Genomic DNA, 20,272 nt, shown 5'->3' with positions numbered 1-20,272 from the left:
AAGCAAAACAGTAGGATTTAAGTAGTTATAAGCAAAAACAGGCAGATCAAAGTGAGTGATAAATTAAAACAAAAGAAAATACATATACTAAGAATCTAGTTACATGTGAGTTCTTGCCCTCAACAGCTGTTCTTATATCAGGCGAAAGCTTCAAGTAAGAAATGAGCATATCCTGACCTGGGGCTCCAGTTCACTTTAAAGTTGTTTGTTTCTCCCTAGGGTGTTTCAGGCAGGTTCCAAAGTAGGCTGAGGACCAAAATGGAGGAGCCCTCGTGGCCCTGTTTGTACCCCTCCCCTGTGGAGAGACTTCTATTGTTCCCTTTGTGTAAAAGTATATTCCAAGATAGAAACTATCATATGAGCAAGTCACCTGCCCATGTATGATTCAGCCCTTTCTCAAGCTGCAGACATTGCCTAGGTACTTGTCTGAGCTTTCACAGCAAAGTTGCTTAGATATGTATTGGCTCCCATCAAGGCCCTTTGTTGGTCAGATGTTGTTCCCCTGGAGAACTATACTCTCACGATAGGGTAGCCACAGCTCCTGGTTAGGTCTTCACAGAACGAAACATTTGGAAGGTAAATATGTAGACAATATTCATAACTTCAAATGCAAAAATGATACATGCACAAAGATAGGATATACAGAGCCAGCAGATTATAACACTGAAGATTATAGCCGTGTCTACATGTGCACGCTACTTCGAAGTAGCGGCGCTAACTTCGAAATAGCGCCTGTCACGGCTACACATGTAGGGTGCTATTTTGATGTTAACATCGACGTTAGGCGGCGAGACGTCGAAGCTGCTAACCCCATGAGGGGATAGGAATAGCACCCTACTTCGACGTTCAACGTCGAAGTAGGGACCGTGTAGTCGTTGCGCGTCCCGCAACATCGAAATTGCCGGGTCCTCCATGGCGGCCATCAGCTAAGGGGTTGAGAGATGCTCTTTACAGCCCCTCAGCTCAATGGTGGCCGCGTGGAGCGGCCCCTTAAAGGTCCCCGCCCCCTCCCTTTCTGTGCAGGAAGCTGAGAGATCGTGCAGGCAGCAGCAATAACACGCGGCCAGCCTGCACACTCTTCAGCAGCCCCAAGAACCCCCCAGCGCACCGATGGCTGCCCGGCAGCCCCCCCCAGTGCCCCCAGGGGACCCCCCCAAGGGGAGCCAGGGCAGCCAGGCTGGCAGCTAGGCTGGCAAGCGGCAGCAGGGCCCCTCCTGGACGGAGGCCGAGCTTCGGGACCTGCTGGGGCTCTGGAGCGAGGAGGAGGTGCTCCAGGTAATGGGGAGCAAGAGGCGGAACGCGGATGCGTTTGCTTGGCTGGCTGAGGGCCTGGCCACCTGGGGTCACCCTGCCCACACTCCGGACCATGTCCAGAGTAAAGTCAAAGAGCTGCGGCAGGGTTACGCCCGGGCCCGGGATGCGGCCGGCCGATCTGGAGCCGCCCCTGTCACTTGCCCCTTTTACAGGGAGCTCAGGGACATCCTGGGCCCCCGGCACACCTCCTCCCCTCCGGTCACTCTTGACACCTCGGCTGAGGAGCCCCAGCAGGCCCCGGAGCCAGAGTCCGCCCCAGAGGTAAGCCCCGCACCCCGGGGGATCCCCGTGGAGCCCACCCCCGGGGCATCGCAGCAGGAGGAGGAGGAGGAGGAGGGGGACTCCTCCTCCACTGAGACGGGGCTGCACATCCTCCTCCCATCCCAGAGCAGCAGCCGGGCGTCTGCCCCCCGGGTGTCCCCGGACCATGGGAGTGGACCTACAGGTATGTACCCCCCCGGTGTACACCCCTGGGGTTGAGGGGTGGGGGTAATAGATATGTGGCCAGGGCCTTCCACATGCCCAGATGGCCATGGCCCCAAGGACAGCAGTGCCATGTCACTCACAGGAGTGCATCAGCCCCTGCCCCCACCCCCAGCATGACAGTGCCATGCCCCATTCCCGGGGCAGGGGGGAGCGGAACCTCTAGGGTCCCCTGGGAGGAGGGGGTGGGACACCCCGCAGCAGCAGCAGCAGCAGCAGCCGCAGCAGCATGTGATGGAGTTGGGGGAGTGCAAATGCGAGACTCAGGCTAGATATGAGCAACAAGAGCCGAATAGCTCCCAGGGGCGAAGGATGATCCTGGGGCTACAACTGGCAGGTGACACCTCTGCCCTGAACAAAGAGGAGGGAGGAGCCAAGCTGGCTTTGAATTGGGGGGGTGGGGGGCCACAGGTAGAGGCTAGGGGAAGGGAGAGCTGGAAGGCAGCCAGCCTGAGGAGGGGGGAACCTACACCCCAGAGGGGCACCCCTTGGGGTCTTCTCCCCAGGACGGGTTGGAAGGACTGTCTCTGACTGCTGCACTGTCACTCCTGGGAGAAACTGGGCATCTGTGGCCTAAGAAACCTCTCCTGTCAGACCCTGCTGAGTGAAGTGAGAGTCACTCCTGCCAGGGGACAGGGTGCAGTGCAGGGGGACCCCTGAACCCCATCACAGCAGCATCTCCCGGGGACGGGGATGGGGAACCTGCAGCACAGGGGTGGGGGGACAAGGGCCACGGCTCGGGGCCCACACTAACGCCTGTCTCCACTCTTCTTCCCCGCCTCCTGTGTTCCGCAGCTGCACCATCGGAAGGACCGGAGAGCACTGGCGAGGCTTCAGTGGTCCCGGAAACCCCTCCGGGGCCATCGCTCTAGGCAAGCCCCTCGGCGGAGGACCGACTGGCCCCACGGCGGGCAAGACGGTGGACCCAGCAACACCACACGCCGGCGACGGACCCCCCCAGCTGCTGGCCATCTATCGTCGGCAGCTGGAGGTCACAGAGCAGCGTCTGCGGGTGGAGCAACGCCGCCTCCACCTGCAGGAGCGGGCGCTGGCCTGGCACCAAGAGGCATGGGGGGCCTACATGGATACATTCAACCGCCTCATGGACTACCTGGCCCCCCATGCCACGCCGGCCGCCGCTGCGCCCGCCCTGAGTGCTCCACCCGCCGCGCCACCTGCTGCTCCGCTCATCACCGCGCCGTCCGCCGTCGCCCCACTACCCGCCACCAAGGGCCGTTCCGCCGAGGGACACCTGGGGCCAGCTGAGACTCACCGGACGTATCTTCCGGTCTGCCCAGCCCCCAGCCATCCCCGGACAGGGCTGCGGCCGAGGTGGGGCTCCCGGCCGCCCACCCCCAGTGCCGGACTATAGGGGCATGGGGCCCAGGACGTGGCCCCCCCCCCGTATATAGTTTTGGGACTTATTTATTTGTGCCCCCCGTTTGCCCCGTCCCCCCCATGTAAATAGTTCTCCCCTTCCTTGTAATCCCTGGTTTTCTGTTTTTTGTACATATAATATATGCAAACTTTTTTATTATTCACTTATATAATAGTTTAGTTAGAAGGTCTTGTATATAGTTTGTTGTTATTAGTTAAAAAAATAGTTCAAAGAAAACCAGTTTCGTTTTACCAACAAGTGCGTGCTTGTATTTGTCCAGGAAAAGTGTGGGGGGGGTGTGCTGTTGGGTGCTCCGTGGTGTGGGCATAGGGGCAGGGAGTGTTGTGGAGGAAGGGTGGGGAGCAGTGGGGGGCCTGGCAGAGTTCACCCCGCAGCCTCATCGAAGTGGGCCCGCAGGGCCTCCCAGACCGGGGTCCCTTCGGGGTCCACCTGGCAACTAGGGGCAGCGGGTGGCTGCGCGTCGGCCCTGCCGGCCTCCACAGCCCAGCCCTAAAAAAAGGCCTCCCCCTCGCTCTCCACCAGATTGTGCAGGGCGCAGCAGGCACCCACAATCTGGGGGATGTTGGTGGGGCCCGCATCCAAGCGGGTCAGGAGACATCTCCAGCGCCCTTTGAGGTGGCCAAATGTGCGCTCCACCACCTGGCGCGTGTGGTTCAGGCGCTGGTGGAAGCGCTCCTGGCTGGCAGAGAGATGGCCCGTGTACGGGTGCATGAGCCAGGGCCAGAGGGGGTAGGCCGCATCTGCGATGACGCAGAAGGGCATGGTAGTGTCCCCCACAGGGATCTCCCACTGGGGATGTAGGTCCCCGCCTCCAGCCGGCAGCACAGGCCCGAGTTCCGGAAAACCCGGGCGTCGTGGGTGCTGCCAGGCCAGCCCACATAAACGTCCTGGAAACAGCCCCGGCTGTCCACCAAGGCCTGGAGGACCACTGAGTGGTAGCCCTTCCTCTTTATGTAGAGTCCTCCACTGTGTTGCGGGGTGCGGATGGGGATGTGAGTCCCATCCAGAGCCCCGAAGCAACTGGGGAAGCCCAGGGTGGCAAAGCCCGCGATGGTGGCATCTGGGTCCCCCAGCCTCACGAGCCTGTGGAGGAGCATGGCGTTGATGGCGCGCACGACCTGCAGGGGAAGCACATGGGAGAGCACAAATGAGGGGTGAGCAGGGTGTGCGTGGCCCTGCCCTGCCCGGGCCCCCCTGCCCTCCCCTCCCCTCCCCTCCCCTGCCCTGCCCTGCCAGGGCCCCCCTGCCCTGCCCCCACCTCCCGGGGGTCCTCTTACCTCCATGAGGACAGCCCCGACGGTGGCCTTGCCAACGCCAAACTGCTGGCCCACGGATCGGTAGCTGTCTGGAGTGGCCAGCTTCCAGACAGCGATGCCGACCCGTTTCTCCGCTGGGAGGGCACTCCTCATGGCGGTGTCCTGGTGCCTGAGTGCGGTGGTGAGCCACTGGCACAGCTCCATAAATGTCTGCCGGCTCATCCTAAAGTTCCTGAGCCAGCGGTCGTCGTCCCACTCCTCAAGCACCAGCCGCTCCCACCAGTCGGTGCTGGTGGGGTAGCTCCACAGGCGGCGGTGTGTGAGGTGGGGGGTGGGGTTTGGGGTGCTGCACGGTTCGGGGTTGAGTCCTGCTCCCCTGCAGGCCGCTCCTCCTCCGGTGTGGCAAGGAGGTGCTCAGCTGCCTCCTGCATGGCATGGAGCAGGGCGAGCACTGCTCCTACAGGGAGGGCTGGGTGGACCTCTGGCTGCTGCTGCTGCTGGTGCTGCTGCTGCTGCTGCTGCTGCTGGGGGTCCATGACTGCGTCGCCCGAGGTCTGCGTGCCTATGGCTCTGCAGACCGCGTGCTGTGCAGGCTGAGTGTGTCTGGGAGGGGCCCTTTAAGGGTGCGGCTAGCTGTTGCCCCGGAAGCGCTAGTCCACCCTGTGACCCTGTCTGCAGCTGTGCCTGGCATCCCTATTTCGATGTGTGCTACTTTGGCGTGTAGACGTTCCCTCGCAGCGCCTACTTCGATGTGGTGCTGCGCAACGTCGACGTTGAACGTCGACGGCACCAGCCCTGGAGGACGTGTAGACGTTATTCATCGAAATAGCCTATTTCGATATCTCCACATCGAAATAGGCTACTTCGAAGTAGGCTTCACGTGTAGAAGTAGCTTATATGTTACAAGAGGCATTTTGTCCAAAGCATCTCTGAGTTATGAATATTATGAATATTTATATTCATATGAGTATAAATATGAATATTTATATTCATAACCAATTTTTCATAAAGCATGGGGGAGTCCATCACATTTATGTATTAACAAATGCTACTGCATGAATAGAAGTGAGCTCTTGATCATAGGTCAGCGATTAGGATTAGATTTGAGGGGATTAGCTCAGTCACAGATAGTCTGCTGCTTAGATAATGGGTTCAGGGGATAGAAATGGACTTCGCCTTTAGCCAAGGACTGTTGGGCATTAGCAGATTGGGCGCAGGGAACAGAAGCGGGTTTTTTAGAAAGTTCAGCCATTTGGGCCTTATCCAAAGATAGTCTCCCATGGTCTGCAATCCTTCGGTCTAATTTCAGTTGTTGGGTTTCGTGTGCGAGCACTGGGTGGTGATGGTGGATACACAGGAAGTCAAATGATCTGTGATCCCTTCTGATTGCCTTATATTCTATGACTCCACTGGAAGAGTGGCAAGACTCCCATTGGCTTCATGGGGCTTTGAGTTAGATCTTTGTACAGGAAATTTAAAGATCAGAGAGCAGTTTCAACAGGACTAACCTTCCAGTAGGTGTTGGAGCACTGGGTTCAGGGATTAGGCAAGAGGAGGAATAGTTTTCAGGTCATGGACAGCTGGGTAAATTGATAGCAGCTTCAGGGAAATGTGAAGATAACCTACAGCTGCAGCATCAGGGAGAGTGGAAACAATGTAAGCTGTGTTTCAGAACCTCGTCACTTCGATGTACTCCACTTAAACGCAGGAAGTATCGCTGTCAGCAAAACTGAAATACAGGCCACCAATAATCTCTTGGCCAACTCAATGTTTTCCCACTTCTGAAAATGCTGACGGTTTTTGAGCATGTAAGCTCCAGAAGTGAGACAGAAGACACTCTGGGGTGTGAATGTGTGACGTGCTGTGGCAGGAAGAGCTCAGCGTAAGATCTGAAGATAACTGGACCTTTATTCCAGGAAGCCAGGTCATGTGGTCTGAAGCTGCTGCAGATGTGTGATTAGCTGAATTGGGGAACGTAAGAGGCATTTCCACTTGCTTCATGACCCTCCTTTGTTGAGAAGTGAAGTCTCCTTGGAAGTGCCATGAAGGTCTAAAGGGCCCCAGGCTGATCAAAATATAGATTGCACAAAGCCACCAACAATGCATCAGGGCAGAGTCCATCAATTCTAGTTTCCTTATCAAATTCTACTCCAGCACCAGTGAAAAGTGCCAGGACAGCAGTGCTGGAGAAAGACACCTCTATTTATCTTTGGCACAGGTACAACACAGATAGTGCCAATGCACACATGCTACTCTGATATCCCTACTAATTTACCTCATTTCTGATTTATGGAGAGCCGCACAACATCCAGTACCCTCCCCCTCCACCTACCAGCACCATAGGAAAGTAGAAATTCAGGGCCAAATTCAGCCCTGATGGCACAATTCCTTTGACATCAGATTTGGCTGGGGACCTGACTTCTTGGTTTGTTCATAGATACCACAGTGATGACTGTGGTACTCAGATTGGTTAGATTAGATTAATGTCTACACCTAGAGCACTGCTGCGGTACCACTGCTCTGCTGCTGCAGGGCTGCTGTAGCGCATCTGGTGAAGATGGTCTATGCTGATGGGAGAGAACTTTCCTAGCGGCATAACAAACCACCGCTCAACAAAACACCAACGACACCAGCGCTTATGGTGGTGAGATCTATGTCTCTTGAGAGGTGGTTTACTCACTACCAGGTACAACGTAAATTCTCCTGATCTAAGCTGTAGTGTAAACATAGCCCAGATTAAACAGGGGCCTGCCTGTGAAGACTACTGACAAAGGCAAGGCAATCATTCTCTAGAAGGAAGGATGAGGGCTGTTGTAGTTAAGGCCCTGACCTGAGGAGCAAGATATCTGAGTTCAATCCCATGGTCACAAACTTCCCATGTGACTTTAGAGCACAATTTTCAAAATCATGTAGGGACCTAAGTCCTATTTTTTAAAATAATTTAAGCACTTCTTAGGAGCCTACATCCCATTTCCTTTCAATAAAGCTCAGCCACTTCAACTACATAGGTGTTTATGAAAATTTTTACCCTTAGCTGCTCCAGTGCTTGCAATAGTACTATTAGGCACCTAGAGAGGCAGATAGGCACTTACGTATCTTTAGTAATAGGATCGTATATCACTTTTGAAAAAAATGGGATTTATACTCCTAAGTCCCTTTGGCATTTTTAAGGAGGCGTGTTTACTGGTAGTCTCTCTGTTCCTCAGTTACCCATTTGTAAAATGGTGATGATACAACCCTTCCCTGAGTCCCAGGGTGTAAGGAGGGTAACTTCATTTCCAGCCAGATGCAGAGCTGTGGGGGTGCTCAGACACTACTGTGACCAAAGTTATATAATAAACACATAGGTTGTTTTTTTTTTGATAACTGAGCTAAAGACATGATACAGTAATATATTTCATTCTGCACTAGCTCAAGACAAGATTTAAACCACTGCCCTCACCAGCTAATCCCAGACTGCTGAAAATAGTCACCCATTTCTAAGGGCGAGAGTTATATCAAGGGAACCTCTGTTGATGAAGAGAGAATTTTCACTAACGATTATCACTGAGGAGACTCCATTTACTTTGTTGCAGTGTTGTTGAAGCTGTGCTGATCCCAGAATACGAGCGAGACAAGGTAAGTGAAATAACATCTTTCATGGGACCAATTTCTAAAGCTCATCTCCCAACAGAAGTTGGTTCAATAAAAAGATATTACCTCACTCACTGGGTCTCCTCATTCACCTTGGCCTTTATTTATTTAGGGTTAAAGCATAGTTACTGCTGGTCAAAATGAGGTGCATTCACCGAGCACAAAGACACCAGGAGATGAGGCAGGTGAGCTGTATTGTCAGAGCTGTATGGAGAGCCTGAGGCTAGAGAAATGGGGTGCTCCAAAATGGCGTGAGGGGCATTGGTTTAGCAGGATGGGAACCTAGGATTGGATTAGCAGTGGGTGCCAGAGGGTGAGGAGAACTTGTGAAGAAGGAGGCTCAGCATTGGAGTGACAGGTTGAGACTGAGGGGCACAGACAAAGCTTTGTCTAGTTCTTTCCAGTGCTGTTGGTTTGGACAGTGCTAGCCCCTTCCACCTTCCACTGCACGTCCTTTCCACAGCCTACTGCTTTCAGCAGGAGACTCCTCCCCCGCACCCCATCGGAACAGGCAGTGCCATTTGGGTTTTATCTCTGCTGCGACCCGTGAGTGTAACTAAGACAGAAAGCAGTTGCTGCGCAACTAGTTGCCCCCCGGGGGAATTTGTGGTCCAGCTGCTCCTGGCTTCCAGGTTAGCCGTCTCAGAGGACGGGCGGATTGTTACCCTGGCTGTTTACGGCATCATCTTTTCGCAGCCCGTAGTTCCTCCCTTCGCTCTGAGCCAACCTCCATTAGAGAAATCTGTGGTTCTCCCGGGCATGTTCTGCGGAGGCCTGGAGAGGGCAAAGGCCAGAACAAAGGGACATGGCCTCAGCTTATTGATCGTTAGAGAGGCCTTGAGCTTGAGTAAACACATCTCTACCAATGTGCGTAGTCCCAGCCAGACACAGAGCTGCTGGTTTCAAAGGTAGGTCTGTAGCTCTGGGGAAAACCCCAGTACCTAGAATTAATCTTCGAGCAAATTGAGGTTCTTTGTGATCAGTTTGTGGTTCTTTGTGAGGCTGTTGTTGTGGAGGAACCTCTTGAAGATGAAGTAGAGACCCTCACCTCCTGTCTCATCCCCCAGGGAAGGGGCATACCACAGAGGAACGTCAGCCTAAAGAAGACCACAGTGAAGCAGAGGAGCGAGGGTTGGTGTATTCCAATCTCTGCTGCATGTGAGAGGGTTGTAGGAGACAGGAAGTGGTGGTGCTAATGGATTCATTGTTGTCTTTGTGCCTGTTCTTGAGTTAAATGTTTCCATTCAGCTGCTTTTTTAAAAACATGCTTTCCATGTGCCTCTGCAGTGAGGGGCAAAGTTAAGGGAGGGGTGGAATAGGCAGTGGGATGAGTAGGGACTGCTGTCTGCCTCTTGTTCTCACAGGGTCAAACACACACACGTCCGTACAGATTTCCACGTGTGGCTATTCATGTGCCTCCATATGCTTCTACCCCCGAGGGACCTCCTCTGACAGGTCCTTCTGCTCTGTCACACAGACCGGCACACCCCATGCAATGCACATAACTCACTAACAAATACAGGTGTGTCTGCCAGGCAAGCAGAGCACTGTTAACAGGCTTTCAGAGATGCTAACCGGCACTCAGACACACCATGCTCCCACACATTCACATTCACACTCATCTGTCACCCTGCAGTGACGGAAACATGCAAATCCACTGGCCTCTGCTAGACTGTTAGAAGGTAGGGCTTTAACAGGGCCTAATAAGGAATGATAGAGGGAAAGAGGCCCGAGGTGGCTAGCCCAGGAGCATCCGGTCTTGGTTGGTTATGCTACTGCTTAGCAGAGATTCATGGAAGGGGAGCAGGCAGGGAAGAGTCAAACACACAGGTGTTGTGGTAGGAGCAGTAAAGATGACCGTATAGATGGTAGAAAACTGAATGACCTTTGGGGGACGGGTGTCGCCACTCACTAGTATCCATCAATGGAGAGTGGGGAGCGGTGGGATAGCTACAAAGAACCTTACAGTGGTGGATGCAGCATTTGAAAGCACACTTGTTGCCTTACAGACTGCTTACAGAGGGCAGAGGTCTGCACGGGTGATGCTGTTGCATTCAGTGAGATTTAGGGAGAAGACACAGGTATGCCAGGGCACAGAGCTAGCAGGAGGGTGGTTAGGGAGTGACCCTAAAGGTCTCACTCTGCTTCTGTCTAAGTAAGTGACTGAATAAATGTATCAGCAATGGGCAAGGTCCCTGGGATCTGGAATCAACAATAAGGAGAGGTACAGATAGGAAGAGGAGCATATAGATGGCGAAGAATACATAGGAAGGGAGCGAGGGATGTACAGAGAATCAAACCTGATCCTTGGTCTGCTGCCAGACTAGATGACCACAATGGAGGCTGAGGAGCAGCAAGAAGATGCAAACAGCTCATCTGAGGACAAAACAAAAAGGAAGGCTCACGACTGCCTGCGCTATGCACCCCTGTGGATGGTCCTTGTTCTGTTGGCTGGAGCTGGAGTGCTGACCTGGTATTTCCTAGGTAACTGTTCCAAGGCATTTTGTTCTTTATGCTGGTGCTGATGTGGCATTGCAAGGGGGAAGCCAATCGAGGTGCCAAAGAGAGTCGGTGACTCTGGGATGGGTAACCATCTATGCACTGACACCCTAGGGAGCTAAGTTCCCTTGACCAATGAGCCCTCTGTTCTCCACGTCTACATGCTAAAGTGTCTGCGTCTTTTGTTGTCAGACTACAGACCACGACACTTGGAATCAACTGTCCTGCAGTTCTACTCTGGCAGCCTCCGGATTGTCAATTACCAGTACTCTCTGGATCTTGGGCGGCCAGAATCCAAAGCATTCTGGACTGAGTCAGCCAAGCTACAGAAAATGGTGAGGGTGGTTTCATGCATGGGGTCAGGGCCGAGGAAGTTCTGTGAATGGGGAAACCAGGCACAGGTGCTTCTGCAAATGGAAGAGCGGGTGGGTTATACCACCATCAGACAGGAGGGATCATCGGGTGGGTTCCATGAGAAGTTTGCTCTTACATTGTGGCTGGATATTTTTCAAATAGCATTCTTGTTACAGCTAAGAGCACTTATTCGTGTCACAGACCTGGATCCATATTACAACTCCAGCACAGTGTACGCCTTTGGGTAAGTGTTAACATCCACATTAATTTGCTTTTCAGGTTTCCGTCTCTCTAGTCCTATGTGAAAGTTATGCCTACGTTGTGATCTTGCTCAGCTGCCATCTGTCCTTTTGACAAAAGCTGCTGCAAACCTCATTCTTATTCCACATGGGCTCTGGGTGAGAGCTGATCAAAAACAGAATTTTCATCCCACAGGATTCAACATTTCTTTTCATCCCAAACTGAGCTGAAACATCAAAATATTAAAACTGTTCATGGAATGAAAAGTCCAGCGAAAAATTGAAAGAGATAATGTTAAAGGGTTTAGTTTGGGTATTTTGTATTGAAACAATGTTTTGATATTCATGGGACTGAAATGTTTTCTTTTGTGCTGCCAACACAAAACGAAACACCTCAGAGCAAGACCGTAGCGTATCCGGGGAGATGTAGTCCTGTCAGGGACAAGGCCCATAAGGGAGAACTGGAGTAGGAAGGACCTGGAACTACAAGTGCCATAGAGCTCTGTGGCAGATCAAGCAGATTCAGAGACTGAAGTAAACCCAACACCAACATTTTGTTGTGATTTTCCCAAAGACAACTTACATTAACACTGATCTGGGCCCACAGAAAATTTCTTTTTCAGGAAAATGTCTGTTCACATTTTTTCCACTTAGGCCTCCAGTTATTCTCCAGATTGGTCCATTTTCTCTGTCCTTCAGCTGACAGAATACTGTGGTTGTGGTCTCCTACCATGTATCAGCATAGGATTACAAGATCACTCTGATCATCTGAACAGAGTCTAGCATTAGTCACTTGGGACGTGGAGCCTTAAAGGTCGACATTTTCAATCTGTGTCAGCAGTGGCTGCAGGTCATTTCCCCCTGAAGCACATTCAAGTGGACTATAAAAAAAATGTTTAATGATCTCATACTAGTTTCTAGAGGAGCAGGTGTACAGATCGTTAAAACCATCCTTGCCAGTGGCACAAGATGGCTTTCTCAGCACAATGACCAGCTATTGAATGGGTGATGGACACACTGGCTTTTCTGTTCCACTGAAGGTGGACCTCTCTAGGTCAGGCCTGAGATACATTGGTGGTGTGGTATGCTTTGGAGCGCTTGCACTGGTATCTCTGAGCTGCAGCTAAACAGGGGAGTGGATCTGTTTCCAGAGCTAGCAGTGAGGGGACTCTCACCAGCAGTGAACTCCCTTGAGATGAAAAGGATGACAGAAATTAATTTGCTATCTCCCTGCTAGGGAAGGGTCCCTTACCTTCTTCTTCTGGTTCGCCCTTCAAATCCCTGAAAGTCAGCACAAGGAGATGACAGCTGAGAGGGTGAACATGACTCTCTGCAGAGAGCTTCTCGCCATCACCAATAGTACCAGAAGCTTCTCTTACCAGACAGAGTACCAGGTTGACCCAGACTCTCTGGTTCTGCTGGGTAAGTAAGAGCCATCTAGGTGTGACCTGAACTTTCAGAATCAGGGGCTGAGGCCTATAAATTGCTGCAGGCAGGCTGAGCGGGCAGGCCAAATGGCATCACTGAAGGGGAAGGAGAAACAAAAAGAGGAGTGTATTAAAGACAGGGAGAGGAAGGGAGCTGAGGGGAAGAGAAGTGGAAGGGTAAAGCGTATGCTAGAGAGGGGCAGATAACAGGACAGGGGAATTAGATGGTTTCCTCCTTGCACAGGACGCACCTTTCAGAAAATTTGGTTATGTCCCTGAAGAATTATAAACTCAGAGACGGAGCTGGCAGTGATTGACCAGGAACCATCTCGTCCTTGCCTCTGCCTCTTCCTTCCACTTTAGCAAATACAGTTGTTCCCCACACTATATCTTTTGTAGCTTTACTCAGTTTATTTTCAAATGTCCAAGCAATCGGGACATGCCCTGGGAAATTTTTCCAGTCTCAGATAGATTGAGAACAGAACTGAATGTAACATATTCAGATTACAGTTTTATTTCACAATGCTTGGAATATTTCTGTCATTTCAATTCCTTGCATTGATTTCAAGATTTTTTTTAATCAGTGCACAAAACAGAGATCGTGGCCAAGGACTGCCAGTTTTGGTTGGATGTATTCCTGGAGATTTAATCACATGATAATCTTTAACTTAAAAAAAAATCTTTAATTACTGGGGACCCCAGCCAATCCTATGGGGATGGCAACTCTAAAGCCTGTTCAAGTGTCCTGGGACTGAGGTCCCCAGAACTGCACTTGATAGTTCAGGTCCTTGATAGGCTTTAATCCAAAGTCCATAACATCAGTGGACAAAAATAACCATTGATGGCACTGGGATTTGGATGAAGCTCATAGTGTTATTGTTCCCTCCTTACTCTCTGATGTGCTACTTCTGTGTATGGAGCCCAAAAGGTTAGGTATGTGTTTGTTTTGTTTTTAATTCTGCCCTACTACATTGCAAACTCATCTCTACCTTGCTATCATTGTTACTCCTAACTTTCAAAATTTCTCATTAAATAACATTTGCAATAATTTTCCCCTAAATACTTTATCTTGCATTTTTTTCCAGATACATCTAATTTCAGGACATACCTGCCCTATTTCTAACTACACAAGGTTCTTTTCTCTCTGTTCTCATTGCTGTTTTTTGAATTTAGCATTGGTGAATGCCATTAAAATGGTTTTTACTCCTTCCAGATCATTAATGAAGATATTAAATCAGATCAAATCTAACAGCCCACTGAACACATCTCTCAGTTTAATTAATTGACATTTATAGTTATCTTTTATTTGTAGCATTTCAGTTCCTGGTGCTCTGTATATGACAGTGCTCACATTCCGTGCAATTTAAATTAAGATTTCATGAAACCGGTACCTAATGATTCACTAAGAATCAAGTTATATTGCATTTTCTGCTTTCCGTTTATCCACTAACTTGGTAATTCTATCAAAAAAAGCAATCAAGATTGTCAGCACCATTATCTTCTAAAGGTTGCCAGTTTTCCCCTCTCATTACCTTCAAATTTGTTCACTGCTTTATCAGTGTCTAAAGTTAGATTTGCTAAATTCTAATTGCCACAGTCATCTAGTGGGGTTTCCATTTCTCCATGACATTTGAAAACTAAATGGCTGTAGTTGAATAAGAGTTGATAGCTTGGGAAGCACGTCTAGCACTTAGAGCACGGGGCAAAAATCAGAACACCAGGATTCTACCATTGGTATACTGGCTGCTATAGCAAAGCACTGAGCTGATGTCTTTGTTTACTCATCTGTGAAGTGGGAATAAAGGATAGTTAGCAATTTCTTTCCATCCTCACAAATTGTTGAGATTTAATTGAGTGACAGCAATAAAATGTTTTAAAATCCTCACCCAAAGGCTCCTGTGTGAAAACCATTACTAAATGCGTTAGCTGCTTCTCTTTATCACAAGGTGCCTCCTTTATCAACCCACTGATTTGTATGTGGACAGATCTACCAACTCTTCACTCACTTGTTTTACTGACAGATATCTGCAAGCCTGCGGGCTCTCTCCAGCCATGATTTCAGCCCCCTTTTCTTTCAGGAACTCAGGCTTATTTTGCCACTATCAAAACCTATTTAAACACAGATTCAAAGTATCAATCATATCCTTTCCCCAGTTCAAGGGCTACTGTAGGAGCCTCTCTGCTCTCTATAAAATTGCCCTCAGTAAGCCATCTGCCTAGGAATTGTATATAATCTGCTCTCTTCCCCTGCCCTAGGAACTCTCAAACTACCAGCTTGCTACCTGCAACATCTCTCCACTGAACAGAGCTTTTTCTGGCCTATATGAGGACCAGGTGATCTACAAGCTATCACCTGAGTGGTGCCTCTCAGCAGCCGTGTCTACACTTAGAGAAAACTTCAAAATAGCCATGCTAATGGCTATTTTGAAGAATACTCACAAAGCGCTGAAATGCATATTCAGCTCCTCATTAGCACGTTGGTGGCCGCAGCAATTCGAAATTGCCGCTTTTCGCTTCTGCGCCGCTCGTCCAGACGGGAGGTCCTTTTCAAAAGGACCCCCGCCCCCAAGTTCGAAATCCCCTTATTTCTATCAGCAGATAGGAATAAGGGGATTTCGAAATGCATGGGGTCCTTTCGAAAAGGACCCCCATGTAGCCGTGCCGAGCTGAGCTGCTCGTATTCGAAAGCAGCACATTTGAAGCACTGTGGCCAGAAGTGTGCTAATGCTAGTGAGGCACTGAATTGCATATTCATTAGTATTCTTTGATTTGGCCATTAGCATGGCGATTTCGAAGTTTTGGCCAAGTGTGGCCACAGCCTCGGCAATTACAAGAAACTCCCAACAGGAAGATCAGGGCCTCAGATTCCTTAACTCCCCATTGCTGATTTTCTTGCAAAAGAATCTCCTTGGACTGCAGTATCCTGCTAGTGTTCACTATGCTAAACTCACAGGCCTTGTGGTCATACCTATCCTACCTACTGTCCTCACCTTTTCAGCTGGTATCTTTCCATTCGTGACTCCCTTTGAGAGCAGATGCAGAGCCCATTCAAATCATTTGAAAAAAATCCTACTGCCTTCAAAGGCCTGTGATTCAGGCGCTGATTGAGAAGAGTCTAATCCCCTTTGGGATTTGGATTCTTTTGCTCCCACCTCCCTGCTCACCACAAGGTATGTTCTTTCCAGTTGGAGCAAGAGAGAAGGAAAGTGGGTTGGGTCACACAGAGGCAGCCAGGGTAGGGCCTGGGAGGCGTGGGAAGAGAGGCAGTTCCCTGGGGTATTAGTGCATGACAATGAACATGGTTAGGAGGGGAAAGGAATTAGGGCCTTATCTACCTGGAGTCTAGATAAGGAGCGGTGGCCAAGGTTAACGACTGACATGTGTGGGAAAAGAGAAGGTGCCTGGGAGAGTACCATATGAGGGTCAAGCAGAGGTGGTGAGAGGCCCATGGCAGGCTGGAGCTCATGGATAAGAGGGACTGGGCCCATGGCAGGTTGGTCAGGCCAGGCAATAGAGAAGGTCACCAAGGCAGGTCTTCATAAGAGGCATGGTAAAGAACGAAGGAGCCCTGCGTAGCACTTGAAGGGCAGCAGAAGGCAGCTGTGGGGCACAGAACGGAGAGGGGCACATCCCACAGCTTAGATTTTAGGTACTACAGACTCTTATGTTTTTGTCTCTTTTTGTATGTTTCCTTTCTAACAGAATCCAGCGTTAAAGACATAGTAGTGCTGAAATCGACTCTGGGTAGGACACCTTTTCCCCTTCTTTTTGAGTTCATTTGTTTGCTGGAGGGGGAATTGGCTGAGGGCCAGAATGATTGTTTACTGTCCTGAGATGTGAGGTCAAGAAAAACGCAGAGAAGAGACCTGTATTCATGAACACAGACGCTGCACACAAAGAATAACGTTTTCAAAAGCACCATGCTGACTTAGCAGCCTAACTCTCCTTGACTTTCAGATCCTGAGAGGTATTTCTCATGGATTTCAGTGGAAGTTAGGCCCTGAAATATCTCTGAGGTACTGGGCCATGGTGCTTATGTCATATCAGTGCTTTTGAATTATTTGACCCAGGGTCACAAATGCTGTAGATAATAGCCACACGTGCAGTTAGGCACTGCGTGTGCATTCGTGTATGATGTGTGCATGTGGAAACTCACCCTTCTCTGTCCTTACAGTCTCTGTTTCAGAGCTGCCAACTCAAAGAGAATTCGTAGTCAGCAGTAGAACAGGCCACATGGCCTGTAAATGGAATTACAGTAGGTGGAAGATGGGGCCAGGAACAAGGAAACTGGGGCAAACAGAAGAGAAATAGTAGCATGAAGGTCTGCCTAGAAGAACGGGATGATTAGTACGGACCTAGCCAATGAGAGGGGACTGTTGTCACTGGAAGGAACTAGGGTAAAGTGTGAAAGTAAACTGGGATGACTGGGAGAAACTGGGCTAACACAGAACCTGACCCTGCAATAAGGGCTTGTATTGATACTTGTCTTGATAGCCTAATGACGATCTTGTTGCTGAGTCTTTACCCCACACTTAGCTTGTTTGTCTCATGGATTCAGGTTGCTACAGGTACAGCCACATCAGGGAGGAGGAAGTCCTTAGGCTGAAGGGCCCTGACTACTTGGCCTCCAGTTGTCTTTGGCACCTCCGTGGTCCCAAAGGTCACATGATCAAGTTACGGCTGGAGTGGACCCTCCCAGAGTGCAGGGATCGGTTGGCTATGTATGATGTGGCCGGGCCGCTGGAGAATCATCTCATCACCTCGTAGGTAGCTTTCACATGACAGTGATGTCAAACACAGCAAGTGTTGGATGGAGATCAGTCAGCTGGCGCGACTCACCTGTAGAAATCACTATTGTGGGATACTAGTGAGGCAGCCCTTCAGTTTAGGAAGAAAAAAAGAAACCCAAACTAGGTCAAGTGTTTGGGCGACTAAGACCAGCAACGCTGCAGTGACAGGGATAGGGGAACGAGGGCCTGTGCCTCAGAAACCAAAGAGCTCCATGAGGACAATGCCTGGTATGGGAGTCCTCCACAGACCAGCCGAAAGCTCAGAGTCAAGAGTCTTATAAGACGATCCTTGGATAGATCCTTAGCAGGCGTAAATTGGTACAGCTGCACTGATTTCAGTGTAACTCTCCTGAGTTTACACCCGCTGAAGACCTGGCTCTTCGTTTCCTTAGGAAGGGGGTCAGGCACATATTAAGGTGAAAGGGAGAATGGAATTTCTGAAGGGCCTAAAATTACTTTGACTAGGGGATGGGGGTACCCCTTGGTCTCAGAGGCCTCATGAAGGGGGGTCTGCTTGAGACAAGATGAATGTTCTAACTAGGGTGTGTTGGTGGGAGGGGGACGCGAGGGAGGGAACATGCTTTCCCATCTGACCTGGGCCCTTTTCTCCAGGCTGTGCCTTGTTTTGGTTTACTAGGCTGAGAGCTTCAAACTCCTAACTTCCATTGATTTCCATGAAAGTTAGGTGCCTAAACACCTTTGAGGACCTGGGCCTTAGTGTCTAGCAAACTAACAGATATTTGGGCACGAGGCTTCATGGGCTGCAACCCACTTTGTCAGATGCAGGGGGGCTGGCAGAATTGCCAGGCCTCAGGGCAAGGAGGGGAGGGGAAGGGCGCAGCTCTGTACTCCTGGAAGGGGTGGAACCCTGGGCAGAAGGGGCGGGACTGGGGGTTACCCTTCCCCTGCCAGCCCTTCAGCACCACCCAGCACTTGGGTGACAATTTAAAGGGTCCAGAGCTCTGGCTGCTGCCATTAACACAATAGCTGCAGCCAGGCACCCCCAGACCTTTTGAATCATCAGGCCCCGGGGCAATTGCCCTCTTCCCTCCCAACCCCCTACCCCCTTGACAGGCCTGGTCAGATGTGTGATGCCTTCATGCATCCGATGAAGAAGCTTCCAGCCCACAAAAGCTTACGCCCGAATAAATTCGTTAGTCTTTAAGATGTCACAGTTCTCCTTGTTGTTTTTGCTGAAATGGACTTCTCATTTTCACTAGCACAGCTACCTCTCTATACCTACTGACGTTATTAAAGGTCTGAATAACCCCATCCCCTCTTTCTCATCTCTCCACCCCACCCCACCCCGTGCTCCTCCTTTCCTCTCTGCCCTTCTCTTTCACACTCCCTGCTCTCTCTCGCCACTTAGATTCTATGGCTGCAGCCGTCAGGAGCCGGTGGTGGAAGTCCTCTCTTCAGGCCCGGTTATGTCTGTGGTGTGGAAGAAAGCGATGTACAGCTACTACGACCCTTTCATTCTCGCTGCTCAGGCTGTGCCTGCTGTAGGTGAGGAAGGCTGGAGGGATTGTGTGGAGAGGAAAGGCGGTAGGGGAGCCCGCACAGTTCCGATCCCTTCTCAGGGAGCCTCACAGTCTGACGTGTGTTCTGCAGATCACTCACCACGGCAGAATGCTGCCCACTGAGGGGGAACTGAGAGGGAAGTGGCAGCTGCTTCACAGCACATAGGAACACTGCACAAGGGCTTGAAATAGGAATTCACTGAAGATTGTGAGGCACTTTGATTCACCAGTGATGGTAGCCAAAAAAGGATGGAGATAAGCAGAAGGGAGGAGCCCCTGCATCCAGCTAAAGCAACAGGGACTCCTGTGGGAGATTGGCCAGGAGAAGGCAGCGCACAGCGATGTGGGATCTTTAATAGCCATGAGCAGCAGCAGGGGTTGGGTTTCCCCCAGTTGGCAGGAGGCAACATGGACATCTCCGTAACCCCTCATGCCAGGCTGAAGCAATGGCTCTGAGTCAGAGCAGCACCTGTTTCAGCAGTGAGACTGCTTCCTTCAGCTCAATCCACACTTGGTCTCCCAAGCTAACGTGAGCCACGCCTGACCCCGGCTTAGCTCACGACAGCACAGTCTGCGGAGCCCTTCCCACTTCTTATTTTTCAGCCACTCACTCGTGTGTGCTCTGCCACTGCCCTTTTCCCTAGCTCAGGTCTCTCGATATCTCTTGACCTGCACCCCTTACCCAGCAGCCCCCCACTCTGCCCAGCATGCACTCACCGTGGGAAGGTGGCACAGCCCTGTAGTGAGCTCTCTGCTGCTGGCCTCGAAGGGGCCCCTTTGCGAGAGTGGGGGTGTCCCTGGTTTCCCAGCGAACACAGCTGGGAAAGCACAATGTCAGTTCCCAGGCCCACAGCAAACAGTTGCATGTGTCTCTAACAAACACTTGGCCCACACCTTCCTGCTTCCTTATCTCGGGGGTGGGGCGCATCACTCTTTTCTGCCGCAGGGGAGGATCCCGGTTGCCCAGCCTGATGCCCAGCTGACCCGTGGGGGTGGGTGTTTGTGTTTTCAGACTGCCAGCTGAATCTCACGCTGCAGGGAGGCCTGGAGCTGCAGGGGAAGATCAGCACTCCCCACTACCCAAGCTACTACTCCCCCAACACACAGTGCACCTGGCACATGATGGTGAGAACCCCCTCGCCCCCTCTCTTTCCCCAGCCAGACCTTACCACACAGAGGCTGTGGAGAGAGCTCCAGGGCACCTTTCCCCCTCACCACTGCTGTGTGGCAGTGCCTGCTCCATTCAGACTGGCATGGCACAGGGGGCTGAAGGCCACGCAGCTTTGTCTCTGCTGAGCCTACAGTAATGGGTCTCAACTGGAAATTCACGAGGGTGCAGCCACCCAGCTCTTCCAGTA

The 20,272-nt window shown here is 51.0% G+C and overlaps 1 protein-coding gene across 1 annotated transcript in view; it reads left to right on the top strand.

Moving 5' to 3' along the window:
• Positions 1-10,412: 10,412 nt before the first annotated feature.
• Positions 10,413-20,272, top strand: part of TMPRSS6 (transmembrane serine protease 6) — a 29,519-nt gene continuing 19,659 nt past the window's right edge. Inside the window, exons 1-8 of the mRNA XM_075008539.1 lie at positions 10,413-10,569; positions 10,777-10,919; positions 11,115-11,182; positions 12,415-12,599; positions 16,307-16,348; positions 17,163-17,367; positions 18,764-18,900; positions 19,927-20,039. Of these exons, the coding sequence (XP_074864640.1) occupies positions 10,413-10,569; positions 10,777-10,919; positions 11,115-11,182; positions 12,415-12,599; positions 16,307-16,348; positions 17,163-17,367; positions 18,764-18,900; positions 19,927-20,039 (1,050 nt within the window). The remainder of the gene's footprint in view (positions 10,570-10,776; positions 10,920-11,114; positions 11,183-12,414; positions 12,600-16,306; positions 16,349-17,162; positions 17,368-18,763; positions 18,901-19,926; positions 20,040-20,272) is intronic.

This window comes from Carettochelys insculpta, chromosome 1 (genome assembly GCF_033958435.1).
Source record: "Carettochelys insculpta isolate YL-2023 chromosome 1, ASM3395843v1, whole genome shotgun sequence".
NCBI lineage: Eukaryota > Metazoa > Chordata > Testudines > Carettochelyidae > Carettochelys > Carettochelys insculpta.
The sequence above is the reverse complement of the archived record's forward strand: the minus strand, read 5'-3'. Positions and strand labels throughout refer to the sequence as shown.